This window comes from Streptopelia decaocto (assembly GCF_964273445.1).
Source record: "Streptopelia decaocto genome assembly, chromosome: Z".
Lineage (NCBI taxonomy): Eukaryota > Metazoa > Chordata > Aves > Columbiformes > Columbidae > Streptopelia > Streptopelia decaocto.
This window is the reverse complement of record NC_138657.1, coordinates 58551147-58570748: the sequence shown is the minus strand read 5'-3', so window position 1 is coordinate 58570748 and position 19602 is coordinate 58551147. Positions and strand designations below refer to the sequence as shown.

Below are 19602 nucleotides of genomic sequence, written 5' to 3'. Positions count from 1 at the left end.
TTATTTATAGCCCTTAGAGAAGTGAGATTGTGGAACAGCCTTCAGCCAAGGAGTGTGGTGAGAAAACCTACCTGGTGTTAATTGAACTTGGTAAACTTAGGATATTTATATAACAAGCACTGGCAACAATGGGCTACGCTGGGGCTCCCCTGAGGTTTTCTTTAGTTCTGACTTCCTGTGACTTGACACCTGTTCAATTAACAGACACACACCAAACAATTTTAACAGATGCCTAGGGGGAGGCTGTGCAGGCAGCAGAGCTCCCTAGTCATTGTAAACAAGAGAGCAAAGCTGGCTGGTTCCTGACCCTGGAACAGATGGGCTGCCTGACCACTTTGAAGTGATCCACAAAAAGTTGATATTGAAAGAAGACAGAGGAAGATGAGAAAAGATTTGGGTTTTCGGTAGCATAAGTCCACTGGTTAAATATTAATGGCTTGGCAGAACATCCCCGTTCTACACCAAGAGCCACAAAACACTCCTTACCCACCTACAGCTCTCCAAGTGCCACAGACAGGATGTCTGTAGGTGTGGGAGGCCACCTGGAGGTTCCCATCCTGTGGATAAGGGAGCGTTCTAGAAGTGTAGTAAAGATGCTGTTGATACTGTGCATAAACTGCTGTTCCTCAGAAACTGCCTGCTGAAGCTATCCAGTGGGAATGGTTCCAATATTAGTGCTTTACCTTTGAAATTTACGCACATAAGGAGAAGATAGAATTTCTAAGGTAGTTGCAGGGCACAACAGATGAGGCGCTTGTTGTGTGAATTCAGAGGGCTCCTGCCCCTCTCCAATGCAGCCTGCAGCAGAAAGAATTCCTTTTTAATTTCATTTTCCTCTTTATCCCATGACTGACCTTTTCCTTTGGCTATTTCAGCCTTCTGTAAAGCTGACATCTGCAGCTTTTTCCAGGATTGGCACAACGCATAAAATCGACTGGTATTTTCTCCTGGACTAGGTTCTAAGGTGGTATTATTACTTTTATAAGGTGCTGAAATGATACTCTTGATAGAAATTGAAATCACAGTGTGAATAAATTGGCTTCTTTACATTGCCAATTTCAGAGAAATACAAGGAATGCATAACTGAGATCCTGGACTGTTACATACAGGGTCAAAACTCCTTCTTCACTGTGAAAATTCTAAATAATTTTGGTGATTTTCTATCAAATGTCACTCCTTTTCACACTACATTTTTTTCCTTCTAAAACATCCCGCACCCCTGTTATAAATCATGACTAAAGGGAAAAAAAAGTATACCAGCCAGTCTTTATGTGATTTCCCTAGATGAAGCGTAGCTGCTCTCCAAAGACTCCAGTGTTCACTTGCTTTAAATAGTATCAGTCAGGATGACTGAAATCTTGTATTTAAGTCAGTAAAGCTACAATGTGTGATTCTGCATGAGGAAATTATGGAATCCTAATGTGAGTTGCTGAGATTTAGTAACCTCCACCAGAGGAGTTAGAACAAGCTGCTGGAGGGCTTCTCCTCTACTCACTTCTGGTAGTCATTCCCTGATTGCAATAGTCTCTGCATTTTTTCAATGTCAGACCTGTTTCTCCTGCCATTCTGTAGATAATTTTCTTCTGTGCCTGGGTGAATATCTTTTCTTAAGCTAAATCTCTCCTAAACACTAACTTACCCATAAAAGCTTAGCAATATGACAAGGAAACAAAATTAAGAGTTTAGAATCCATATGCAAAATCTGGTGTTTTGCAGACTGCGTCTCTCCACCTGGTATCTGTAGTGAATACATTCATAGCACTTAAAACATTTCTCTTTCATGACAAAACAGATTCAGTTCCCAGACTCTTCCAAAGGATAGCTTATAGGCTACCAGCAGCTCCTAGCTTTGCTCATTAAGAACCAAACATTGCCAATTTTCTTGACTCTACTGGCTGACAGGCATTTTTACCAGGAGAAGGCACTTTCCAATACATCCATCTTTAAACAGAACTGTCTATTGCCTCTTTTCAATCACTTTTGTAGACTTTTCTTCACTTTCTGTATCTTTAACTAGTGTTAAAGTTGTAATTTAGTCTGTCATACATAGACATGTATGTTGGAGACATACTCTGCTACACAAAATAAACAGTATTATACTTTATCCTTCAATTATCATTGCTATTAGAAGCATGAACATCGTGAAATAAGGAACAGAGTAGAATCATCAGTCCAGGGATTTATGGTGTAATAAACTGGAATAAAGATAAAAGAGAGAAAACCTGGTCTTTAAACTCTCTGCCTCAGTCCCTGTATCTGAAGAACGGGAAAATAACACAGCCATATTTCAAGATTTGGTTACTTAATGTCTCTGGAGATGGAAAAGTCTAACACCGAATAACAAACCTAAGATCTGCAGCATGATATTTCCAGATTTTCTTTAACACATGAGAATTTTAACTACTTGTTACTTTCATTTTTGCTGCAACTAAACAAAATTTCTGCCATGACTTATCAAAAGTAAACATGGACTTATTGTTCTAAGTATAGATGCATCACTACAGTAAAACAGCCTGTCGGTTTAACACAGAACTCTGTAATACTGTCTTTTTCTAAAGAGCTCTAATCCAGTTGAAAAGTTCACCTTAACATATCAGTTATTTGTATTAGAGATATTTAACTTTTTGTTCCTAATGGAAGCCAATTAGAAAAATAAGGGCAAGAGGTTAAACATACATCTAGTCTCCCTATTTAACACAGAGGTTTATCTTTTGCATGTTGCTGATGATACTTAGAAGAAGGGCCACAAAGGAAAATAAAAACTTCCCTGCCCTAACACTTGTATTTTTTTCTGTTACAAAGATGGCAGCCCCCATTTCTCATTTGACATATGGAATAGCTCTGCCATAAAAACCTGTATTTTTCAGCTTTGTGCTTAGTTGTTGGAGCCAAGAAAAGGAGGTGAAGAAATAAGACAGATCTTAGTTGGGCTGACACTGTTTAAAAAGGAGGCTATGGCAAGCATGGCTCTCATTATATTTAAGTGAATTAGTTTGTTTCCTTTAAAAAAGGGGAGACAGGGCAGGGGGGGCGGGGAGGGGAGGTGGATAAGGAGAGATTAACAAGCCACCAAGGGCTTGCTGTAAGATTTTGACACTTTTAGTGTCTGGTGACATATGACTTGTGAGTATCAACTCTCCTTCAAAATCAGAAAACAAATCTACCATTTGGATAAGGAATGCAAAAGAAACAAACAAACAAACAAACAAAAACACACACAAAAAAAAAAAACAAGAGCAAAGAACTTTGCTACAAGGTCATGTTAACTAGGATTCTTTAACAAGATATTTATTGGAACAGGAGAATGAGACAAGTTCTTTAACTGACTAAACTCTGAAATGATTATTAGATTATCTAGAAGTCTCTATCATTTGCCATCCTTTGCTGGGTAAAGCCGATGCTATGTTTCTCCTGAAGACATGAATCTAATGTGTCCAAATACTGCAATAATGATACAATTTTCTACTTATTCTCAAGATGTTTCACATCATGAAACCTTTTACATCATAAACTTGACAGAGCAAGCTTTCAGAAGTGTTCACAGCAATAGCTGCACAAGGACTACACCTGAAAATGTGAGTGTGCTCTTCAGTTAGGGCCCTTACAGGTTCTTCATATTATGCGGTACATTAGTTGCATCATCATGCAATCTGCTCTTGCATTATCAGTATGCCCGTGAGAGTGTACCAGGAGTTTTGCATGTAGAAATTCCATAGCATGACAAACAAAACACATCTGTAAGTGAAGAGCTTAAATATGCATTTCTGATTGGCTACTGTGAAAAGCAGAAAGATTCTGAAAGTACCATGAAAAAATATTTAGATGAAAAACTGACATCATGAATATTAGAAAATACCAGACTGAAGTTTACTCAAACACCGAAATGACATTCCCAGCACCATTATGGACTTAATGAGAAGTCTCTGGTAAACTCAGCTATAAATTTTTCTGTTAAGTAGAAGGTAACAGAAATTAGTTAGATGTTTATATATACTGTTTTTTCCTGCTCATCATTACAGATACTTCCTGAGCCTGCATTGTTGTGTGAGCACAGGTACTCATACTCCTCACATCTGCAGCTCCCTTTTTAATGATTTTAAACTGTGATTAAGGTTTGGAGGTCCCTGGATAAGAGAGCTGACTAATGCTTCCTCCACCCTCACAGCGGCAATTTTTGGGGTAGCATTATTGAATTCAGTAGTTCAGACAGCACTAAAGATCTTCGTGAATATAAGCACTGTGGTTTGCTTTTTTAAAAAATTTCATTTTGGACACTGGAGTTACTATAACTCTGTCTGTACTGACAAGCTACTTCACTCTTTGTTATGCCCTGAGTATGGTTGAAAACAAAAAGATTACATCTTCCTGACCTTTATGGTCTACTGTGTACCTTTATAAAATCACAAAAACCAAAAAGGGAAGAGTTGCACAGAAAAATTATTATTATAGATATTTTACAATAGTGTTTGTCTCCAAATCCCCATCTTTGCAAAATGTTTCCTGTTTCATAAGCAGAATCAGCTGCAAGCTGAGTCCACAAATGCATGTGTGGCAGAACTGAAGAAATAAAGCAAGCATGGTGAATTTTGAGCAAATCTGGATAATGCTTTGAGGAATTATTTGGTGTGTGGTCTGAGGCAAGAAGCCACAGAGAGGCGGAAGTTAATCTTATGTACTCCCCAGCTGCAGATATATCTTTTTGAGAGCAGACTGCAGCAGGAGACACAGAAGAAATGACCAAGAGACCAGATTAATACCACATGAGCCAAGTGTCAGCCTCATTATATGTGTTTTCACTAAAGTTGAAAAGACTTTGACTTGGATGGCTGTCATTTCAAACAGAAGTTGTGACATGTAGAAATAACTGCAATAAATTAAACTGAAAGAATGATGTCTGTGACACTGAAGGGGAAGTCCCAATAATATTAATAATAATAAATGGTAGGAAAAGAAATTAAAACAAAGTAAATAATTCCAGTACCTTAATTCTAACACATAGACAAAACTTCAGGGAAATTAAGGCAGTCCAAAAAATATATAATAGGGACAAAGACAATAAATACTAGGTGGAGATCATGTTCAAATTTCTTCAACTGATAGGCCTGACAGTAAAGACAGTGAAATTGCAATTATATTTTAACTCTTTAATCATGGAAATTATTACATATCCTTGAGATGAAACATCCGAATGTTTGTACCTTTGAAGTAAAATAAATGTTGACATCACTTGTAAATATAATGTTCATGCAACATAACCAAATCTAGAGGTCAGCTTGACAGAAGGACAGATCCAATTTGCACCTACACCCATGCTGTTTGGTTGGGAGCTATCTTGCCAGTAGCTTTGTATTATGCTATGCAACAAATTTGTTGAGTAATCTTGATGGAAAATCTTGCAAGAAAGTCTATAGAATAATTTCTTTTCTGGGGAATCTTAAGTTTTTTTCTAGTCAAAAGATAAACACCCAAGTATGCTAGAATTGAGATGTAACCTACTCCTTCTTGTGCCGTAAGAGGACAAAACTGCCCTTGCTCTTCCTTATATCCAAACCTTTCTGTAAAAAGAGAACGATTACCCTCTGGGTCGATGTTTTTTGTCCTGGCACTCATCATAGTGTTACTGATGTGCTCCACAAATAATTTGTTTTCATAACACCCTTGCTCGTGTAGGAAGTATTACTATTCTCATTCTATAAGCAGCAAAGAGCCAAACAGAGTAGAGTCAAATGCATTTATAAATTTTGGGGTACAATGGATAACAAATATACATAGGACCTGATATTTCATAATACCTAACACTACATGGCACTCCCTAGAGTATCCTTGTGCCAAATGGTTCAGTCTTCTTCTCTCTCCCTTTAATCAGATTCATCCTCTGCATTGCTTGACCAGGAGCACAGGGGAATTAGAAGAGGCTTTCAGCTCACTTTATGCCCAGGATATCTTCCCAGCACATCATGAAGGACATAAACCTTCAGTTTCCCACAATCCTACATATTTATTCCAGCCCTTTCGTGTTTCAGTCTTGTTTTGATTAAAAAATAAATAAATAAATAAATAATCCATTGTGGTCATTAAGAATCTTTATAAAGTTAAAAAAACACACACAAACTCTTCTACAAAGAAAGCTGGTGTTGGACCTTTTCTTTCACAGCCAGTTTAGTTGCACCCTTGATGGAGTAGCTGTTCTCTGAGGTATAACATCCGGCTGAAATGCATTTCCTCATTCAAAGCCCTATAGCAAGGTATTTTACACACTACATTTACTAATGGTTATTTTCACGTCTTCCATACATTGATCTTAAAATGTTTTTACCAATGTCAGTGGGTTCAGTCTTGCAGCTCCTTAACACACAGTTAACAGCTTTGAAGCAATTTGCAGTCCCTGTTCTCAACTGGTTTATGCCATAAGAGAAAAGTACCAAGGATTAACTAAGTAATATATAGCTGTTACATAGTCTAAATGCCATGGGGATGTACAGACTAGGTTCCAATTCCCACTCCTCAGGCAGGTGAAGCTGTGAGAAAGTGGGTCCATTTCTCTACTTAATACTTCGAGCAGAGATTTTTGTCCCCCTTCCTCCATCCTGCAGTATATCCCACTGTATGTTGGCTGTAGGAAACATCACCATTGCCGGCATGGTTGGAATTTACAGTCTGCATGATCTCAGTGTCTCCCTCCACCCTTCCTGGCCCACAACTAGGACTGCCCGCAAAACAAAACCCAAGAAAAGCAGCAAAACTGCTTGGATTGAATCACCTTCTGAGCCTCAGGAAGGACATAACTTGCACCTCACAGTGCTAACCCTAGTAAATTTTGGTTTAGCTGCTTAAGTGGTTTAAACTATACATTGCTGTAAGAAATGAATCATTGCTTGTGTGTGCCTATGCATATTTGGAAGAAGAGGTGATTCTGGTCTGTGAATAAAAGCTAACAGTAAATGCCACTGTTCGTAATAATTGACATACTTGCATGTGTGCCTTCACCCAGCATTTTCTCCTATAAGAAGCTCAAACAATCATAATTTCCTTGCATTTCTTACATGCTACTCACTTTCCAAGCTATTTCTGTCAGAACCAGGTGAAGTGATAATTTAAAGAGCTTGCAATGTTTTGGCTGCCTGGTTGTACCTCAGAAACTCAGGTCCTACTAACTTTCTGCTCCAGTTTACACATGATGGTGCCTTAGCCCAGTCCTTTGGCCAGATTACCTACTGCTGACCCAGCTACCTGGTAAGGTTAACACAAAACCCACACATGTGCCTTTTATGGAAGGAGGTTATCTTTTCAGCATTTGAAGAGCCAGCTGAGCAACCAGCCCTAAAACTTGAAGCAGAGTAACAAAAAGTTGCCCCAGCTCAGCTCATGTGGTTAGTTCCAGGCTCCTGCTGCTTCTTTTCATGTTACTATTAGTTTTGCAGTCACAGCTCCTCAGTGAGCAGACAACTTCTGTATTGCAGTTATTAGCAGCAGTGTTTTGATAAAGAAAAGGTGTCCTGTCATCAGAACGTGGGCCATGTGCACTATTCTGCTTTCTCTGAGACAGGAGAGAAGGACACGGTGAAGGCAGCTGTTACAGTTCAGGGGAAAGTTTTCGTTTGCTTCCTTGACTCTGACAGGTACCAGGGGTACTAAGACACTTCACGTGGATGAGAGAGGTACTCCAAACTGATGTAGTTTACACTTTTAATGTTTACCTCTAGGAAAAAATAAGTATCTGGGAAATCCACAGAGATCAAACTTTGTTCTGCTGAAGTCAAAAGACTGTTTCAGCGAACATCAGGAACTTTAGCAGCTCCTAGAATGTCACTAAAATGTATTAAAAGAAGACACTAAAACTGCAGTCTTATAAAATACACTTCATATAAATACAGTCATCCTGTATCCTATTTTAGAGCATATATTCCTTTACTCACTGTAGTAACGGTTACTGAATATATGAACTTGTAACTATGTAACTACTTCAAATCTTAAAGATAAGCTTACAAAATATGACATACTTGACAACACTAAACATATCAGTCATAAAAATAGCCCATTCCACCTCAAAAGATTAAAACACTTAGAAGTTTAGGATATCTTGATGTCCTTCATGTGTATGTTTCTCATAAAAATATAGTGGATACTACTAGCATAGTGAAAAATTGAAGAAAACCCAACCAACCAAAACCTCTTCTTTAACACAGGTTTGCTCGTGGCTGCTTTAAATAGTTTATTACTTCCAAAGGCAAGTTTGCCCACCTTTCTGCTTGCAAGTAGTCCTTATTGACTTTCACATTAGCAATAAAGCGGGTTATTAATCCTCTTGAAGAGGGCAATGTGAAGAAGAGAATCCCAGAGCAGGTACCAAATAGTATCTAGAGAACAGGGTCAGAGAAGACACAATGAAATTGGGAGTCGGAAGAGTTTATATCTCCATGCTGATTACGTGCTTTTGACAACTTCAACAAGCACCTTAATGGCTTCACAGGTTCAGGCTGTGAGTAAACTAGTGATGCTTTGAGATGAGGCTAGACAATTCAACATCACTGATGGTTCATAGCTGCCAAAAAGTGTGGCCATGCTCCCCACTCCTCTCCCACTTAAGACACATGCTGCCCCTATTTCTTTCTTGTCATCCTTTCTGGCAGTGCTCTGGCACTTGTCACACTTCCCATCCCCTTCCTCTAATGCAGGCACAATATCATTGATTTATACTCAGCCTCCACTTAGCACCATGCCTTAATTCTAATTAAGCAACATCCTGAATGCTTCCAAAATGTTTCAGCATTCCCTCCCCAACTCCCACACACACTGACTACAGCTGCACAGATGTGCATCAGGAACCTGAAAGATGACTTCCATTTCCTTTATTTCTATGCATGCTTGCATTTCTAATATCAGCAGCAGAAGAAGGGAGAACAACTAGAGTCCTCAGGCCTCCTATTTTCACTTCAGCTCCCCATGTTATGAAAAAGAGTCAGGAACTGCAAAAAACAACTAAGTTTATTGTCCTTCACATATATTTTCCACCGTGAAAAGAGTAGGCATCATATTGCTTTACTAAACCAAGGTTTGTGAAAGATCTGACCCTTGTTTTTATACAAAATTCATAAGCATTCATGTTTCTAGTATCTGTAGCCTTTTCCTCTCTTGCGCAACATCAGAAATTAAGGAAGGGGGAGGGAGAAAAGAAATGAAACTTTCTGCTGTAGTTTCAACATTTCCTTTTTCTTGAAAGTCAGCTTCGATGTGTGTGAAAATTCCTCTTTGACTATAGAAGACATACACTACTGACAGATTATTTAGAGGTAAATGTGAAAGGGGACAGGCTAATAATTCTTTAGGCTAACTATAAAATAGGGGAATGCTTTACAGCTGACACTGTGAGTATATCAACCCAGTAATTGGATGCACGTGTTAGTAGCAGTAAAAAGGCACTGTCCAGTTGTCCACCTTACATGGGAATCTACTTTGAGTGTATTCTTTGATTTACTGTTGCAATTAGAACTGAATGTTCAAAGAAAGAACACAAGTGACCTAATTTAAAAGCAAAGAGTGCCTCCAAAGCCATTATTTAGCGTGTGACCTGACTCACTTGCAACCATTTCTTTCCCCTGCAGTTTCCATTTGTTGCACTGTACTCATTAAGCAGCATAATCAGTTTTAATATTCCACTCAGCTAATTAATTCAGTTGTAATATCCATTCAGTGGTTAAAGATTAAGCCACTTCCTCCTCACTCCTACCCTTGAAGATTTTCATTTTCTTCATAAACACAGAGTTTTCCCAGGCTGAATTTTCAAAAGTATTTCATGTCTGCTTTTGACTGTATTGTAACTAACAGAAATGTTTTACAACAAGTTGGCACTAGAAATACAAGCAACTAACAAGCTAAGAAAGGATCTTTCTAGTTAACAGAACTAATGGTTGCAAGTATCATTGACTATTTTTCTGTGTTTGAGTAATGAAAGGCCGCAAGGTATTAAAATATTGCATCAAAATAAGTTGTCAAATCAAAAGAAGGAGAATGTGTTTGATAAATACAGACTAGTGGTACTAGTACACCTATGGACCGAGAGATGTACATGTGCTAATATTAACTAAATGCATCCTCCACTTCTGATCTGATAATTTGGCTTTCATAACTCAAAGCAACTAAAGGTTACTTTTCCATGCAGATTTATAAAAGATGAAATCACTTGTTAATGCTGATAAACATTCAAACTATTTGTGCTGTTCAAACTGACAAAGAGGTCATTAGGTGATAAACCCCAGAATATTAGGATAAGGCAGTTCAGTGTCTTAAGGGGACTGCAAGCAATGGCAGTAGAAGTTCAAAATGTGCAAACTGAAATTTCAGCTCTGTGCTATTTTGGGGAAGAAGGGACTGTAAGAGCTTGTTTAGTAAAGCTCTTCAGAAACTGAGGAAAAAAAACCTTCCAAAACAGGTCAAGAAGGGAACACTATAACAAATCCCAAATTGACAAAATTATTTCTCTGCTTTGCTGACAATGTTTCTATAATCCCAAATATTAATCTTAAGAACAGAAATACAATACTGTTCAACAAAGGTGGTGGGGATTTTTGTTGTTCTTTTTGTTTGGTTTGGTTTGTTTGGTTGGTTGGTTTAGTTTGTTTTTTTTTTTTTTTTTTTAAAGCTATTTAGAACCTTCCTTGTGTACCTATATTACTTGCTCAGTAGAAAAGTCAGAAATCCAGCAGGACATGAGATGTTGCCCTATGTTCATACAGGTACCTGCAATTTTTAACTTAAGACACACAGGTTAACAAGATTTGCTCATAGAAGGATTTTTCCTTTTCTAAAATGAAAGGTTCTGTGGAATAAAAGGAAAATTTCCTTATTGAAGGATCTAATCTGACTCCCATTTGAAGTGAAAAGGGCCCTATTCACACACACAGCTCAAAGACATCTGAAAGTCATCTTAAAATGCCTTATTTCAAAACAGAGGTTCTTATCCTGTGAGTGAATGCATCCAAGATGTTTCAGAAGTGTAAGCACATTCTACAGTGCTCACTCAGCTAACGCCATCTTCCAGGGAAGCTTTGACTGAGCCACTACCTGAAAACTCTCCCATTAAAACAGCAGCACAGTGTCTATAAGTCTGCATATCCATTGGTTTCTTTCTTCTGAAGTTTTAAAAAGAACACACTTCCAATTGCCCCTAACTTTTTTTTTTTTTTTAAAAAGTGGCCATAAGTTAGATTTATGAAGACGAAAAGACTTCTTACAACTGTATATTTTGAACAGATTTACGACAGGGCTACAGTACCAACATGGAGGGTCCACAAGGTAGGAATGCAGTAAGGGTAACAGGAGAGTGTCAGTAGATGTTAAATAGTACAATTCTTTCCACATTCATAAATCCTAAGTGCCTAAGGTTGTATACTACTGGTTATAAATTATGTAATTGAGTTCTGCAGAGGAGGAAAAAAAAAGAAAAAAGGACTTAAAGTGAGAAATCACCTCTGTAAGAACTTATACATTTCATATTAAAGAACCTAAGTTTCAAATTGCTTCACTAAAACAGTATTATTTCCTATTTTTAGTCTTTTGATTGCTAAGAAAATAAACTAGATCTCTACGGAGAGTAAAACAACAAAACACATACCTGCTAACAAGTCTTCAGAAAAACAGAAAATTTCTCACATATAATTTACAAACAAGAGCTTATGAGGAGTTGATAACCCCAAACAGCTAGCTTAAAAACTGTTTGATAACAAAAGAATCATATTTTATCAAGTATTTTAGCCTGGTTTTAACTTTGCAGATAAGGTTAAAGTATCTGTCAAGCTTTATGATTTCATACCTGACATCAAAATAAAAAAAAACAAGTATCAAAAAAACAAAATCAAAAAAAATCAAAAAAACAAGTATCAAACAGTATACTTAATCAAAACACATTTCATGCTATTTTCATGTATATAACCCAATATCTAGTGCTAACTGTATTTAAGTGTCATGTATATATACACACACTTAAGACCCCCAGTAGTAACATTCAGCATTTCTAGTAATTAGAGTGGTTGTTAAAAAATTTTTGGGCTAGAGAATGAGGCTCAAAACTTACTTGCTATTAGTCACCGCATTTCTACTCTGATCCCACACTATCTAAAGCAAAACCAAAGACTATTAGGGACTTCAGCAGATCCTAAAGCTATGTATAAAAGATAATTGCATACTCAGGGGCAAAGCCTGGCATAGGTTAGCTTGTGAGAAGCAGCTAATTATTTCATGTTAGCTAGCCCAGTGAACACTCGTACTCTGCAATTGCAGTGCCTTTGTGCTGTTTGAGTGCTCAGAAGGCCAATTAATAATAGCCTCTCAGCTATCATTAAAGGGTGGAAGCCCTTTTAGCTTTGCTTGAGCTAAACTGGCTCATGCAGGGGAGGACCCAGCCCCTCCTTGTCCACCTACTGGGCGCAGAGGTGGCACCAAACAGTGGCTGTGCCGCCATCTACTGTAGGTTTTTCACAGCACCGCTTGGCCCAAAGCCCTCATGAATCACTCCAGCAATCTTTCCCACTAATATCCAGGCTCAAGGACACAGACTCCACTCCCTAAACTTGTAGTTAAATTATGCCATGATCAAGTAAGCCTGGCTTAGGTGGAACTCCCTCCACAGACTGCAGGTTAGCTGCTTCTAGTATTGCATATTGCATTGCTGTTCTTCAGCTACTAAGATTGGTCATGTAAATTTGAAGTGTGTGTGCTTCATAGCACTATTAACAGTTGCATTAAAAGTCAGTTGAAAATAGCACAACACTCAAAAATATGTTCAAGTTTTCCTGAACCAGCTTATCATATACCATGTATCCCAATACATGCCATCCATTAAACCCGAACAGTTTCACTATCTTCAATAAAGCTTTCTGGGTGCAAGTCAAGTCAGAATCTGCACACATGCTGTTCTCTCTCTGGTTTTTATGTATGGCTTAAGTTCCTCTTCATCACCCCAGATCTCAAGTTATGGTGAAAGCTTTTGTAATTGCTCTTTAGAGGCTTTTTGGTTTTGGTTCTCCGACAACCCCCCTACCCCCAAGTACTTAAGTCACCAGAAAGCAGTACAGCTCTTCTTATTCATGCATGCAAACGGCTCTATCAAGAACAGAGGCAAGGGACTTCACAGCTGTGGTGTTGCAGGATGAGCTAGTAGTTGAATTTTGGGAACAAACTTCCAGATGCAAGGAACAACAAAACAAAACCTAAAAAGCATCTTACTTCTACTTAGTGACAGACACTCATCCAGCTATGCCAAATTCTGCAAGTTCCCCCTGCCTCCTGACAGAGCAGTCAGAAGGCACCTCTGTTCCCATTAACCCATAGGTAGAGGAAGGCTGATGGAATAGTTCCAAGCAATCGAGTCTGAAAACATCTGCCAGAATAAACTTTAATTTAGCGCACCCTACACAATATTTATAGAGCAAATCTATGAATGCTGCTTGAGCCGTTTAAAGGCTGGAGACTAAATTCTGTTTTCCGAATGTTTATTCTGACTTTCTCCAACTGTTCTTTGTACTTGACAGTGCCTAACTGGCAGTCAGCCATGAAAGCTGTTGTCTAATTACACAACATATCATGATCTCACAGTCCAACAGATAAGGCTTTACTGCAGCATAAATAGATTTTAAACATTAGCATAGGAGAAAAATAAAATTAGCCCCAAATTAGAATATTTCAAAGTCTTGTGTGTCAATAGTCACTATTATTTGTTTAGAAAAGCGTGGTTTCAAAAGAGGAATTTATATTAGAGATTAAATAGCCTTTAATGTTAAACAGGCTGCGATTTAGTGGGCTGGCTGGCTAACCCTTTGTGCATGGCAGAAATCTATTCACATGTAATTACATATTTTAGACTATCATAAAGATACCATGTCTTTGTATGGAATCAGTCCAGCTGGGGATTATGGCAGTATTATGATGGCACAGCTACACGTGAGGTCAGGGAAAGCACAGATTTTGTGAATGTCTTGCAACATTTTGCTACACTGACACCCTTGAAAGAAAGGCAACTGTAAATATATTCTTAAATGGTCTCAGACTACCTATGGTAACAGAAAACACAATTTCACATTGCAAATTATAGTGACTATTAAAGAAGAACATAACTGTTTTACTTATCTTCTGCTAACAAGGTCGTAATTGTTTTGTATTAAAGATATTCTACACTAGGTCTGACTTTGTGATGTAAGTGCAGTTAGTAAGTTGCAAGTTTTAAGATTATGGGAGCCCTTTCTTCACTGCACATTAACTTGAGAGACAGGATACAACTATGTATAATAAAGGCATTGTTTTGCTTTTATATGAAACAAATTACATGATCTTTTCTGTCAGTAGATACTCTGGAGATGCGACAATAACCATGACATAACCAAGAATGCCAATTCTCTTTCTGATGCACTGACAGGAAAACTAGGGGGAAAAAAAGAATGACATTTTATAGTTGCAGGGGGTTTCTCTTGCATGTAGACTGGAAGAGTAGAAAGATGTGTATGTGCATTTCAGTGCATTCTAACTCTTCTTGGCAAGATCTTGCAGAAGCTCATGCATGTGTGCAACTTTACTCACTGAACAGTTCTGCTGGCTAAATGGGACTGCTCAGGTGAGTAGTTACTTCTCTGAGTGCACTGTTCTCAGACTAGGCCCATTATAGCTTTTTTGGCAACAACGTTCTGCATGGAATGGCTTAATGTTCTCAGAGACATGAAGCTTTCAGAATCCCATTTTAGTGGAATGATGCTGTCTTCCTCCACAAACAAAAGAAATCTAAGACAGTGCTAAGATCTCATTCTACACAAATTCATCAAAACGAAGCTTTCATCATAGTTCTGTTCTTCAAGAACTTAGCTTTCCATGAAATACAGAAAGAGAGGTGGTAAGATTCAGCTGTTTTGACTTCTAAAGCTTTTATAAACATTAAGTGCATGATAAAGCATGAAGTTGCAAGGTGGAGCAAGTGTAGTAGTGCCATATGATACAACAGCCCTCTCCTCCCTGTTTGTAAGCCTATGTTATGGATATTTAATAGAAATACAGCTGAATTAACAGTAATGTCTATCATACAGCATGGCAACCTGCCGAAGTACTCCATACTTTACACATTAGCTAACAAGGGATCTCCTTAAGCCACTGAGTTGTTTTAATTTAACAGAAGATTTATCCCCAGGTTTATCTGGATTTATGTAAAACAACCCAAGAACCAAAACGTGGTTCTCCACCAAGTGAAGCAAGCCAGAGAGTTTCCTCCAACACTTGCATAACAGAGCTTGCTTTCTCAGCGTGCTGCTACAGTGGGATGCAGTCACTTGAGAGTTACAATGCAATACATTGTGATTTACTACAGCAACTTCAATTTGAGATTGCACAGGCAAGGAAAACCGAATAAAGGTTACATTTCTAGAACTGGCAGCCAAAAATACATTACCAGAAGCACACTATTACTAAAAGCATAATTAGTGCTACAGAAAAGCTACAGCCATGGAAACAGCCATATGGCTTTTACTTTGAAATATATATATATATATATATATTTTAATGACAATGAAACGCGTGTGAGGTCTGTGCGAAGCCAGCCCCAGATGTTTACAATGGAGCGAGCGGCGGTATAGCGGCGCGGTGGCGGCGGCACCCGCATCGCCTCACCGCGGGCGGTTGCGCGCCCGCGCACCTCCGCTCAGCGCCCGCCGGGCACCGCCAGGGCGCGGAGCAAACCTGGGCAGAACCCCACCCCGAAAGAAACTGCCCCCTGTCCCGGGGTCGGGCAGGAGGGAGCGCGGAGCAGATACGGCTTGCGAGGCGCGGGGAGAGTAGCCTGTATGTGCGCGGGGAAAAATCGATGCATTGTTTCAATATAGCGTTCTCGTCAAGGCGCTTTAATGACAGGGGATAATGATTTTCAGATTTGGGAGACAATGTCCCGTCTCTCCCCCCCCTCCCCCCCAACTCCGCACCACATCCTTACAAATCTTTCTAATTTGCTCTTCTGCCAGGGAAAGAAACAAACTGTGCTCGGCGAAGCCATTTGCGAAACAAATGTAACAAGAGAGATTTGCAGATACGGGCTGGCGGTGTCCGGGATCCCGGAGAAGCCCACCCCACCTCTTCCCCGCGCCCCCTCCCCGCCGTGGCGTCGCCTTCCCCTTCCCTCCCCAGCGAGAGGCTCGGGCTGTCCGGGCCGGGGCTGCCGCGGCCGGGGCGCTCGGGGGGCGGCAGCCGCTGCCTGGCGGCGCGGCGGCGGAGCGGTACTTACTGAAGGGGCAGTTCTCCTTCTTGGTGCCGCTGACCTTGCCGTTCTTCTCAATCTTGAGAAAGTACTTGTTGTAAGAGTAGAGCTTCCTCTTGCGCACGTCTCCTTGGAGGTGATTGTAGCTCCGCACGTGTCTCCCCGCACTGGAAGGAGAGGAGAAGGACGAGGGGAAGGAGGAGGATGATGAAGAAGAAGAGTTGGTGGCCTCCGGGGACAGCATGTCCTGGCCGAGGTCATGGCAGGTGACAGGCACGGAAGACACCAAGAAGAGCAGCAGCAAGCAGCAACAAGGCAGGTGGGAAAAGGCTGAGGCACCATTTGTCAGTATCCATTTGCACATTGTACTGAAACTCTGGGCGCTGGAAAATGTCTTATCAAATGAAACATACTGGAAGGGTAAAACCTGGTAAAAGGCAAGTGGAGAGCCGGTGGTTGCTGCTTCTGGTTAGATCCCTCTGAGCTCTGATCTGGCCTGAAGTAAGTGCACCAACATCCATAACTCAGGGGACAAATCGCCTCAGAAGTTGCTGCCTTTTAATCCTTCGAGTCCTCCCTCAGAAAAAAGAGCTGTTGGGTTTTTTTTGGGGGGTTGCTGTGGTTAATCCTCTTTTTCTTTTCCCCACCCCACCCCTCCCCACATACACACACACTCCCCAACCTGGTTTGAGACTTCCCAGTAGTTATTTTGTTCTCCTCCTCACTCCTTTCTTCACCATCTTAGATGCAGAAAGGTCTGAAAAATAGATGACAGCAAAATGAACAACAACAAAAATAAATAACAACCAGTGGAAAGGGGTACTGGGAGGGATTTTTCACACATACCCCTTTACACACATACACACACAAGCACTCACACTTTGTGGCTTTGCACCTTCTTCTGATCCCCACCCCTGCCTTTTTGCAAATCCCAAACCAGTTGCACAACTCGTCCTTTCTCACTGACAACCCCAGAGGAGGCAGTTTCTTTGTTTTGCTTTGAATTCTCCAGAACAGTATTAAAAAAAAAAAAAAAATCGAGAGAGAGAGAGAAAGAGAGAGAGGGAAAAAAATCCCAACTTGTCCCCCCCGCCCCTTCTCTTCCTTTCCCTCCCCCTTTGGTTGTAAACAGGTTGGAAGCTGTAGCCTAAATGTCAGCGATTACAAGTCAGAGGTGGGATGTGCCTCTGGTGGTCAACCCTTATTTGCAGGGGGTCAAGCAGCGGTGGGACATCTGAAACCCTTTCGCAGTTGCAGCGAGCGGTGCCTGCTGCGGAGGGAGCCCCAGGAGCTGCCCTCGCTTCCTCCCGGGTTTCAGCGGCAGCAGCCGCCGCCGCCTTCGGCTCGCTGCTAATTGCTCCTAAAGCGTTCTTCTCCTCGGAGAGCCGGCCACCAGCACGGCTTGGAGACTTACGCTTTACTAATTTCCCTGTCTTCCAGTCTGAACCAATCCCCTCTGGGGAGGTTTTCCTCCCCCTTCACTTCACCCCTGCCCCCCCCGCCCCCCCGAAAAGAAACTTGTTTTCTAGCGGAGGATTTTATTTTATTTTTTTGGCAGTGAAGTGCTTGAGAAAACCACCTGGAGCTTGTTGCCTGCGAGATCTCCCCCTCCCCCCTGCTGGAGGAGGGGTTGGGTGAAGGGGTTGGAAAGAAGTGTGTACTACAGGCAGACCCTGGAAAAGCAGATTATATGCTGGTCAGAGAGAGTAAAAAGGGAAGAGACATAATTAGCTCCTTTTCCTTCTTCTTTGCCAGCTTCCATGGGAGGTCTTTCTCCCTTCTTTAATGAATCACTGATTTCTGACTTCCGTTGCTGAAATGAAAAGTTCACACTTTAGCCTGTTCTTCCTTTTAAGGCACTCAAGATTTATTGTGTCTCTTTCTCCACCCTCACCCTCCTTGTCTCAAAAGAAATCAGGGCCCTAAATGACCATTTTCTAATTGCTAACATGAGTCATTTACTGAATCACGCATCTGACTTCAAAGCAAAAGGGGCTTTATTTGGATTGCAAAGGTTTCCCCATAAAATCTGAGTGTTTTGCTGTCTTTAAAAAAAAAAGGAAAAAAAACGAAAAAAAAAAAAACCCAAGGCAGTTTCCTCTGCCAGAAAGAAACAAATTTTCCATTTTCAAGGCTATTTTAAAGTGATTTTTCAAGCTATTATTTTCCTGGAGGGGCATATGTTGTTGGTTTTTCCTTTGATCCCATCTCTCCTAATGGATTTGTCATTTCACATACCGAATGTTATGACAGATTCATATTTCTAGCCTATCACTGAACCGTCAACTTTCCCAGTAATTAATAGGTATCTCCTATATGATGTAGTATCTTTTAACACGAGAATAAGGGATCAGAGACTGACAGGATATCGGCAGCATGCAAGACATTAATTTTTGGTGTTGTATTTATTATTGTAAAATAACTTTTGTTATGCAAGTAGGTTGAACGTTTACTAAGAAAATGGAGTAGCAATGAAGTGAAGCAGTACAGAAACAGTGAGTAGCTCAATATGTAAACCCAGGACTTTTTTTTGAAATAGAGGTAGTTTAACAATGCAGAGCAGTGGAATGCAATGGAAAACCACCTATACAATTACATTTGGAGTAAATCTTGAACAACAGAAAATGCAGAAAATAACAAATACTTCTAAAATTAGACCAATTCATTAGGTTAGGTAGTTAAATATATTGTTAGCTTCACAACAGAAATTAGAAATGATTTTCTCCAATTATGGTGTTTATTCTGGAGAGAGTCAGCTCCTAAATTTATGTGTTCAGCTTCTGGGACTGACATTTAAACAGCCTTAAAAATGAAACCATTTAATCTCAGAATCAATATCTTTTATGATGTTGTTTATGGTACTTCAGAGTATTTATTCTGCATGTATTTGCACTGAGTGCAAAGCATTTGAGATTTTTTTTGTGAATCTGATTAAGGCTTTCTTTTTTGTGGCAACAAATAATAATAATTTAAAATATATATATAAATAAGACAAAAATGAAAAGCAAAAGCCTACTTTTTGGTGAATGCCTGCCAGCTTACATGTATGTCTACAAAGGTGATGTCAATGATTGCTGTCTACATTGCGAAGGGTACAACACATTATTTCTAAAATTGAACTTATTTTGATTCCAGCAGCTTAAATAATAAATAGTTACTATAATGTCTTAAAACTATGCATTTGAAAAAAAACTTTCATTTTTTCTCTTTTTCCTGTCAAAGGCTGGAAAATACAAGTTTCCCTTTTAGGATCTCTGGTGACAGGAGAAAATAGTAGTTTGGGGGTCTAACAGATATATTTAACCCCTACTCATTAAAACAAAACAGGTAGTGTATTGAATTTACTCAAGAAGAGTTCTGCTTAGGCCTGTTTCTAGCTT

General features: G+C 39.7%; 1 protein-coding gene across 1 annotated transcript in view; it reads right to left on the bottom strand.

Moving 5' to 3' along the window:
* The window catches only part of FGF10 (fibroblast growth factor 10), a 66272-nt gene extending 49425 nt beyond the window's left edge, over positions 1–16847 (bottom strand). The window contains exon 1 of the mRNA XM_082074728.1: positions 16250–16847. Coding sequence (XP_081930854.1) covers positions 16250–16586 — 337 coding nt within the window. The 5' untranslated portion in view covers positions 16587–16847. The remainder of the gene's footprint in view (positions 1–16249) is intronic.
* Between the last annotated feature and the right edge of the window lie 2755 nt (positions 16848–19602).